General features: G+C 47.1%; 1 protein-coding gene across 1 annotated transcript in view; it reads right to left on the bottom strand.

The window, feature by feature from the left end:
- The window catches only part of ZYG11A (zyg-11 family member A, cell cycle regulator), a 57,040-nt gene extending 52,416 nt beyond the window's left edge, over positions 1–4,624 (bottom strand). The window contains exon 1 of the mRNA XM_033228869.1: positions 4,601–4,624. Within this exon, the coding sequence (XP_033084760.1) occupies positions 4,601–4,624 (24 nt within the window). The remainder of the gene's footprint in view (positions 1–4,600) is intronic.
- Between the last annotated feature and the right edge of the window lie 5,277 nt (positions 4,625–9,901).

Here is a 9,901-nt window from a genome sequence, read left to right on the forward strand (position 1 = left end):
TGGTCAAAACAAAAATAAAAACAAAATACTGTGTAATTCTTAACATGGAGAAGTAAAACGCATTATTTCCACAGCACAAAGAATAAGATAAGAGCAAGGAAAATAAAAAAATATTGCTATAAGCAGTGAGGCCAGGCATGGTGGCTCACACCTGTAATCCCAGTGCTTTGGGAGGCCATAGTCAGTGGATCACTTGAGATCAGGAGTTCAAGACCAGCCTGGCCAACATGGTAAAACTCCATTCTCTACTAAATACACAAAAATTAGCCAGGTGTGGCTGGGCATGGTGGCTTATGCCTATCATCCCGGCATTTTGGGAGGCGGGTGGATCACAAGGTCAGGAGATCGAGACCATCCTAGCTAACATGGTGAAACCCCATCTCTACTAAAAATACAGAAACTTAGCCGGGTGTGGTGGTAGGCGCCTGTAGTCCCAGCTACTTGGGAGGCTGAGGCAGGAGAATGGCGTGAACCCGGGAGGCGGGGCTGGCAGTGAGCTGAGATCATGCCACTGCACTCTAGCCTGGGCAACAAAGCAAGAATCCGTCTCAAAAAAAAAAAAAATTAGCCAGTTGTGGTGGTGGGTTCCTGTAGTCCCAGCTACTCAGGAGGCTGAAGCAGGAGAATCGCTTGAACCAGGGAGGTGGAGGTTGCAGTGAGCCAAGACTGCACCATTGCACTCCAGCCTGGGCAACAGACTGAAACTCCATCTCAAAAAAAAAAAAAAAAGTAAGAAACAGTATAGTGGTGGCATATACCTGTAACGTTAGTGCTTTGGGAGGCCAAGGCAGGTAGATCGCTTGAGCCTAGGAGTGTGAGGCTGCGTTTAGCCATGACCACAAGACTACACTCCAGCCTGGGCAACAGAGCAAGACTTGGGCTCAATAAAAAAAAAAAAAAAAAAAAAATTAAGTAGTATCTTTTTAAAAGTAAATATGAATAGACAAAGATGTAATTTTAAAGCCTAGAGATGCGGGGCGCGGTGGCTCAAGCCTGTAATCCCAGCACTTTGGGAGGCCGAGACGGGCGGATCACGAGGTCAGGAGATCGAGACCATCCTGGCCAACACAGTGAAACCCCGTCTCTACTAAAAAATACAAAAAACTAGCTGGGCGAGGTGGCGGGCGCCTATAGTCCCAGCTACTCGGGAGGCTGAGGCAGGAGAATGGTGTGAACCCGGGAGAGGGAGCTTGCAGTGAGCTGAGATCCGGCCACTGCACTCCAGCCCGGGCGACAGAGCAAGACTTCGTCTCAAAAAAAAAAAAAAAAAAAGCAAAAAGCCTAGAGATATGGCTCCCAAGCTTTGTGGTCCTTGTACCACTCTATACTCTTAAAAATTGGGTTATATCTATCAACATATACCACGTTAAAAATTAAATCTTAGCAATCTTTAAAATACACATTAATTCACTTAGGAAATATTAAAAACTCGGAGCATGTTAACATAGATAACATTTTCCATGGCTTGCCTATAATCCTAGTACTTTGGGAGGCTGAGGTGGGCGGATCATGAGTTCAGGAGTTCGAGACCAACCTGGCCAACATAGTGAAACCCCATCTCTACTAAAAATACAAAAATTAGCTGGGAATGGTGACGCACACCTATAGTCCCAGCTACTCAAGAGGCTGAAGCAGGAGAATCGCTTGAACCTGGGAGGCGGAGGAGGTTGTGGTGAGCCAAGATCACACCACTGCACTCCAGCCTGGGCAACAGAGCGAGACTTCGTTTCTATATATATATATATATATATAAAATAAAATTAAAAAGCCATAATTTCCAAAAGAATTAAAAACTAGCTTAGTTGAGAACAGCAGCACTGTTTTACATTTTTGCAAATTTCATTGATAGGTGGGCTAAGTTTCATTGAAGAGATGGGATCTCTGGGATTCTGGAGGTGCTGGGGTCCACACTCTGAAAACAGCTACCTTTGAGTGACCATTAAAGGGTAAGAAGGAGAAAAGGAGAGAAAGAGAGAAAGGGAGAGAAAGAGAGAACTACTAAGTCAAAAGAGAACATGGTATTTTCTAAGTAATTCAAAAGAAAAGGAAAAAACAAGACAAATGGAACATATATAGCAAAACACGGGAGACTTAAACCCAACAATACTGATAATTATATTTACTTTAATTAAATAGCACAGAATGGCCCGACACGGTGGCTCACATCTGGAATCCCAGAACTTTGGGAGGCTGAGGCCAGGAGTTTGAGATTAGACTGGGCAACACAGCAAGACTCAGCCTCTACAAAAAATAAAAAACAGCCAGGCATGGTGGTGCACACCTGTAGTCCAGCTACTAGGGAGGCTGAGGAGGGAGGATGAGCTATGATCACAGACTGCACTTAAACCTAGGCAACAGAGTAAGACTCTCTCCTCCCCCCAAATATCAATTTTAAAAATACATTTTTTAATTTAAAAAATTAAAATGTTTACTTTCCCGTCCTCTGTAAAAAAAATAAAAATAAAAAAAATTCAAAAATAAAAGTTGGGTGAAGTGGTTCACGCCTGTAATCCCAGTACTTTGGGTGGCCAAGGTGGGCAGATCGCTTGAGGCCTGAAGTTCAGGACCAGCCTGGGCAACATGGTGAAACCCTGCCTCTGCAAAAATACCTGTCTCTACAAAAATACAAAAATTAGCCAGGCATGATGGCATGCACTTGTAGTCCCAGCTACTCAGGAGGCTGAGGCGAGAGAATCGCTTGAACCCGGGAGGCGGAGGTTGCAGTGAGTCAAGATTGTATCACTGTACTCCAGCCTGAGTGACAGAGCGAGGCTCCATCTCCAAAAAAAAAAAAAACAACAACAACAAAGCACAGACTCTTAGGCTACATACAAATGCAGGGCTGCTGTTTACAAGAGACTCAATTTAAAACATAAAGACAGTTGTTAAACACTAGACACAGGAAACTGGAGTGACTACATTGTCAGAAAAATGAGGCTTTTGGACAAGAATATTGCTAGAGATCAAGATGGACATTTCTTAATGATAAAAAGAGTCAATTCATCAAGCAGAATTAACATTCCTAAATGCATATGAACTTACTAATAGATTCAAAATTCATGAAGCAAAAAATTGAAAAAGGATATGGGAGGCCAAGGCAAGAGGATTGCTTTAGCCCAGTTCAAAGACCAGCCTGGGCAACATAGGGAAACCACCATCTTAATTAAAAATAAAAAGTTAGAAGGATAAAAAGAAATCACGGGCGCGGTGGCTCACGCCTGTAATCCCAGCACTTTGGGAGGCCGAGACGGGCAGATCACGAGGTCAGGAGATCGAGACCATCGTGACTAACACGGTGAAACCCCGTCTCAACTAAAACACAAAAAAAATTAGCCGGGCATGGTGGCAGGCACCTGTAGTCCCAGCTACTCGGGAGGCTGAGGCAGGAGAATGGCGTGAACCCGGGAGGCGGAGCTTGCAGTGAGCTTGCAGCCTGGGCGACAGAGCGAGACTCCGTCTCAAAAAAAAAACAAGAAATCTTGTTTCGATTCCAAGCAGCAAAAAATGTGCTTGAGATGATGCTAGTACACACGTAAAAAATCCAAGTTTTCCGTGAATTACAAATCCACAAATTATATAGCAACTTTTCTAAGTGAGTTCAAAAGAGTACAGGCTAGATCACTGCAGGGCAAAAAGTCTTTCAACAAGGCGTTAATATGTAAAGCACAACCTTAATCAGAGCATTTCCTTCTCTCTATAAACTTTGGGTCGAGCCTTGACCACTCAATCCCTCGAGTTCCCAAAGGGTGGCCCTTGGTGGGTTTTTTCCAAAGTGGGGTCGGAGGTCTGAACACCTGAGGTGAAATTCAAGTTCACGAGCAAGTCAACTCAATTTCAGAGCTCCCAAATTCCCCACATCGGTAAAATGAAGTCTAGCAAAGCCTACAAAAGACTAGGGGTTACTAGACTGCTTTAGAAAGGCGACACTTGGCCGGGCTCGGTGGCTGACGCCTGTAATCCCAGCACAATGGGAGGCCGAGGCGGGCGGAGTACGAGGTCTGGAGTTCCAGACCATCCCGGCCAACACGGTAAAACCCCGTTTCTACTAAAAATACAAAAAATGAGCCGGGCATGGTGGCACGCGCCTGTAGTCCCAGCTAGTCGGGAGGCTGAGGCAGGAGAATCGCTTGAACCTGGGAGGCGGAGGTTGCAGTTGGCCCAGACCGAGACACTGCACTCCACAACAGAGTGAGACTCCATATCCAAAAAAAAAAGAAAGAAAGAAAGAAAAGAAAGGCGACACTTGACACACAGTAGGCGCTAAACACACATTCTTGGAGTTTGCATTTTGTTCAGAACTAAGAGTAACAGGCATTCGGCAAAGGCTGGGAATCAGACGGTGACGCGACCGGGGCGGGGGCGGACGCGCGGAACTGAAAGAATCTGACTTCGGGTTCCAGTTCCCCCAGCCGGACTAACCTACTCGCCCGGCCCCGGGCCCAAAGGCCTCAGGTGGTAGCGGTCAAAGGGTCACCGCCTCCGCGGGGCGCCGCGTCCACAACACGCGTGGGGAAACGGTCAAGGTTTGGGGCGTTTGGGTTCACGACGGCAAAAACACCGTCCACTACGGGCCAAGCCGAGTGCCATGCCCTGCACCTACGTCTAAGCTCACAGCACCCTGCATTGGGGCGAGGAATCCTATGAGGCTCGCCCGGGTCTCTGGGACTGGGCTCTCGCCGCGCCGCCTCAGGGCGCAAAGTCCACGCGCTTCGCCCGGCGCAGAAACGTCCCCCTCCCCGCGGCGCCCAGGCCGCCTGCCCAGCAACGCAACTCCGCGGCTACGCCTGAGCCAGGAAAGGGCTCGGCATTTAGACCGCAGCCCCGGGCGGGCCACACTCCCCAGCAAGTGCCTCGGCAGCGTCCCAGGAGACTCGCCGTGCTTGCCAGGGTTGGACGTGGCGCCAGCTCCGCGTAGCAGCCCGAACCCCGGTGCTCACCTGTACCACGCAGCAGCCCAGGGCATCCTTCTGAGCGTCGGGAGGGACGATGTTCCGGGGCGTGTGGCCCGGGTGCAAGAAATGAACCATGGCGACCCCGCCACGGGTGTCAAGAAGAGAGCGGGCGTCGAGCCGGAGCCCGGATCCCGCGAGAACCAGGCGGGCGGCTTCCAGGACGCGCCCACCACGCCTGCGAGGCACACAGAGCTAGCGCCGCGCCCGGCCGGCGGGCTTTTGAAATGCCCGGCGAGGCGACGCGCACGCGGGGGTCGGCCAGCCGCAGACCCCACCCCCCAGGCGGCCTCCTAGCCCCACCCGCCCCCCGACACGCCGCCGTCTGGGCCAACCGTCCCCCTCCCGCCTCCCCAGCCTCCCCAGATCAACCTGCCACGGCCCAGCTGCTCACCCACTCCTCCCCAGCCCCGCGCCTCAGGGCTTGAGGGGACATTCCCCGAGGACCGGCTGTGTAGGTTTGGGGAATACTATATATACACACACACACACATACGTATATGCATATATATCTATATATTCATTGTTTCTATATATATATACTTTTAAAGCTTTCATACATTAAAATATATATTTCAAAGACTGTGCCCCTAAAAATCTGGCAACAGCACCTCTCTAACAGTCCTCTCTGTTTCAACTCCTAGAGTCTCTGGATAAATCAAATATAAAACGAATACAAAATATTGGCAAGTATCTACCCAAAAAAGCTATTTAGCTTTCTTGTTACCTAAAAAGTACCTGAGAAGACCCTTATAACCTGCTCCAAGAAAGAAACCCTGAGAGACCCTTCTAACTTTCTCCAAGAAAGAAACTCCACAAGTTAGTACACATTAGCTAATTTAAGAGAAAACAATACCTGGAAAAGGAAAGTTCTCAAGAGCATGAGCCTTGGAGTTTGAATCCTGAATTAGAATACCTGCTCAGCCATCTACTGTTGGAGAACCTGGAGCAAGATTCTTGGTATCTTTGAAGCTCAACTTCCTCATCAGTAAATTGGAATGAGAATGCTTTATCTCGCAGGGTTAATGTAAGGATTAAATAATGTATGTAAAATATATCACAATGCTTGGCACATAGGAAGTCCTTGATAAGTGGCTTGAATTCAGATGTTAAAATTATTTTTAAGTACTTTGCCTGAAACTTTTCTTTCACATTTATTCTTTTATTTAATCCACTTACTACAAGAAGAAAAAAAAATCCTGTGTTGTAGGTATCATCCCCATTTTATTCACAGGGAAACTGAAGAACTGACAGGTTAAATAGACAACACGTTTTTTAGCCAGCTGATGAGTGGCCAACCTGGGAGTCAAAATTGAGTTTCCTCACTGCAAGTCCGATCAATATGCATTTTTCTTTGTTTAGATGGAGTCTCACTCTGTTGCCCAGGCTGGAGTCAAGTGGCACAATCTCAGCCCACTGCAACCTCCACCTCCTGGGTTCAAGCGATTCTCCTGCCTCAGCCTCCCAAGTAGTGGGGACTCCAGGCATGCGCCACCATGCCCGGCTAATTTTTGTATTTTTAGTAGAGGCGGCGTTTCACCGTGTTGTCCAGGATGGTCCTCATGACCCGCTGGCCTCGGCCTCCCAAAATGTTGGGATTACAGGCGTGAGCCACCGTGCCCCACCAATATGCTTTTGTTAACGGTGGAGGGTGTTCATGTTCTTGGTGTCTTGAATAAAGAATTGGACAAAATGCACAAACAAGGAAGGAATGAAGGAATTTATTGAAAATGAAAGTACACTCCATAATGCCACAATGTGGGAGTGGGCCCGAGCATTGGGGCTCAAAGGCCCCGTTACAGAATTTTGAGGAGTTTAAATACCCTCTACTTCGGGTATGCCCTATGTAAATGAAGAGGATGAAGGAAAGTTACAAAGTCATTTCCTTGGCGTATGCGCAATGGAGAGGATTATTTCTTTTACAGCTGAAGTGTGAATTTCAGCAATTTTAACTTTAATATAAAACCTGGTAAGTTATAAGGTTTGACTATTTCCAGCATAGCTAGAGGTGTGGCCAACTCCACATGTCCCAGGCCTCACCAAGCTAGAAAGCAGGCAAGTTAAACAGTTTTCAAAAGCCAAGGAAGCAGTTTATGACCTTAAAGCATTTAGCAAACTTAATATTTGAACATAATTTTAACCACGTTTACATTTGAAGACATTTGTATTTTATCAGTAATCTTTTTTTTTTTTTTTTTTTTGAGACGGAGTCTTGCTCTGTCGCCCGGGCTGGAGTGCAGTGGCCAGATCTCAGCTCACTGCAAGCTCCGCGTCCCGGGTTCACGCCATTCTCCTGCCTCAGCCTCCCAAGTAGCTGGGACTACAGGCGCCCGCCACCTCGCCTGGCTAGTTTTTTGTATTTTTAGTAGAGACGGGGTTTCACCGGGTTAGCCAGGATGGTCTTGATCTCCTGACCTCGTGATCCGCCCGTCTCGGCCTCCCAAAGTGCTGGGATTACAGGCTTGAGCCACCATGCCCGGCCTTTATCAGTAATCTTTAAGCCCATCTTTATTTCCCAAAGATTACCCAAGTCACATGAACTAAATAAAAGGTATTATGTTTTTCACTTTGCTGACAAAATATTTTATTTAAACTCTTATTATTAAACCAATTAATTTAAAACTTAACACATGAGGCCGGGTATGGTGGCTCACGCCTGTAATCCCAGCACTGTGGGAGGCCAAGATGGGTGGATCACCTGAAGTCAGGAGTTCGAGACCAGCCCGGCCAACATGGTGAAACCCAATCTCTACTAAAAATACAAAAAAAAACAGAAAAATTAGCTGGGCATTGTGGTGCATCCCTGTAATCCCAGCTACTTGGGAGGCTAAGCCAGGAGATTTGCTTGAACCCAGGAGGCAGAGGTTGCAGTGAGCTGAGATTGTGCCATTGCACTCCAGTCTTACGACAAAGCGAAATTTTGTTGGAAAAAATAAAAATAAGTAAATAAAAGTGGCCAGGTGCAGTGGCTCACACCTGTAATCCCAATTTTGGGAGGCCAAGGCGAGCAGATCACCTGAGGTCAGGGCTTGACCAACATGGAGAAACCCCGTCTCTACTAAAAAAATAAAAATGAGCTGGGTTTGGTGGCGTGCACCTGTAGTCCCAGCTACTCAGGAGGCTGAGGCTGGAGAATCTCTTAAACGTGGGAGGCAGAGGTTGTAGTGAGCCGAGATTGCGCCATTGCACTCCAGCCTGGGCAAAAGATCAAGACTCTGTCTCAAACAAAAATGAAAAATAAAGAACAATAAATTTTAAAAATGAAATTATTGTTGTTATTATTTGGAGCAGAGGACAGTCGATCTGGTGCACCCTGTCCTGTGTCTTTTGATACTCTATGTTTAAGGAAAAAAACCAATTATGTGTTTTATTTTATGAATCAGTTTTGGAGGGCTTCTGGCTATCCCCTTTTCCTCATATTCTACTGAGATTATACAAAGCAGCATGTTGCCAGGTGCGGCGGCTCATGCCTGTAATCCCAGCCCTTAGGGCGACAGAGACAGGAGGATAACTCGAGCCCAGGAGTACGAGACCTGCCTGGGCAATATAACGAGACCCCATTCTCCACAAAAAGGAAAAAAAAAATAAAAAAAACAAAGCAGCATGTTTTCCACAGAGTAGGAAATCCAAAGGCAAGATACTATGTAGGTTTGGGCTGGGTGCAGTGGTTCAAGCTTGTAATTAATCTCATTGGCAGGCTAAAGTGGGAGGAGTGCTTGAGTCCAGGAGTTTGATGCCAGTCTGGGCAACATAGTGAGACCCCCTCCCACATCTTTCTTTACATTTATTTATTTATTTATTTATTTATTTATTTATTATTTATTTATTTTTGAGAGGGAGTCTCACTGTGTCACCAGACTGGAGTGCAGTGGCGCGATCTCGGCTCACTGAAGCCTCCACCTCCTGGGTTCAAATGGTTCTCCTGCCTCAGCCTCCAGAATAGCTGGGATTACAGGCGTGCACAACCATGCCCCCATGCCCGGCTAATTTTGTTTTGTTTTGTTTTTTGACAGAGTTTCGTTTTTGTTGCCCATGCTAGAGAGCAATGGCGTGATCTCGGCTCACTGCAACCTCCGCCTCTTGGGTTCAAGGGATTCTCCTGCCTCAGCCTCTCGAGTAGCTGGAATTATAGGCATCTGCCACCACGCCCAGCTAATTTTGTATTTTTAGTAGAGACAGGGTTTCTCCATGTTGGTCAGGCTGGTCTCCAACTCATGACCTCAGGTGATCCGCCCACCTGGCCCTCCCAAAGTGATGGGATTACAGGCGTGAGCCACCGAGCCCTGCCAGCCCACATCTTAAACAAAAATGAAGAAAAAAATAGTGTGGATGTTTAATCTACAAGTTGCTCTATTTGCCACCTGTGTGATTTGAGGCAAGTAATTTGACCTCAGTAGGCTTCCCCTCATCTGAAAAATGGAGGATAATTATCTTCCCTACAAGACTTTTTTTTTTTTTTTTGAGATGGAGTTTTGCTAGGTACCCCAGGCTGGAGTGCAATGGTACCATCTCAGTTCTGCAACCTCTGCCTCCTGCGTTCAAGCAATTCTCCTGCCTCAGCCTCCCAAGTAGCTGGGATTATAGGCACCCGCCACCATGCCAGGGTAATTTTTTTTTTTTTGAGACAGAGTTTTGCTCTTGTCACCCAGGCAGGAATACAATGGCCCGATCTCAGCTCACTGCAACCTCCGCCTCCTGGGTTCAAGTGATTTTCATGCCTCAGCCTCCTGAGTAGCTGGGATTACAAGTGCCTACCACCAAGCCTGGCTAATTTTTGTATTTTTAGTAGAGATGGGGTTTCGCCAAGTTGGTTAGGCTTGGTTAGGCTGGTCTCAAACTCCTGACCTCAGGTGATCCACCTGCCTTGGCCTCCCAAGGTGCTGGGATTACACAGGAGTCATAACGCCTGGCCTTTGCCCGACTAACTTTTGCATTTTTAGTAGAGACGGGGT

This window comes from Trachypithecus francoisi, unplaced genomic scaffold, assembly GCF_009764315.1.
Source record: "Trachypithecus francoisi isolate TF-2019V2 unplaced genomic scaffold, Tfra_2.0 Lachesis_group12, whole genome shotgun sequence".
Lineage (NCBI taxonomy): Eukaryota > Metazoa > Chordata > Mammalia > Primates > Cercopithecidae > Trachypithecus > Trachypithecus francoisi.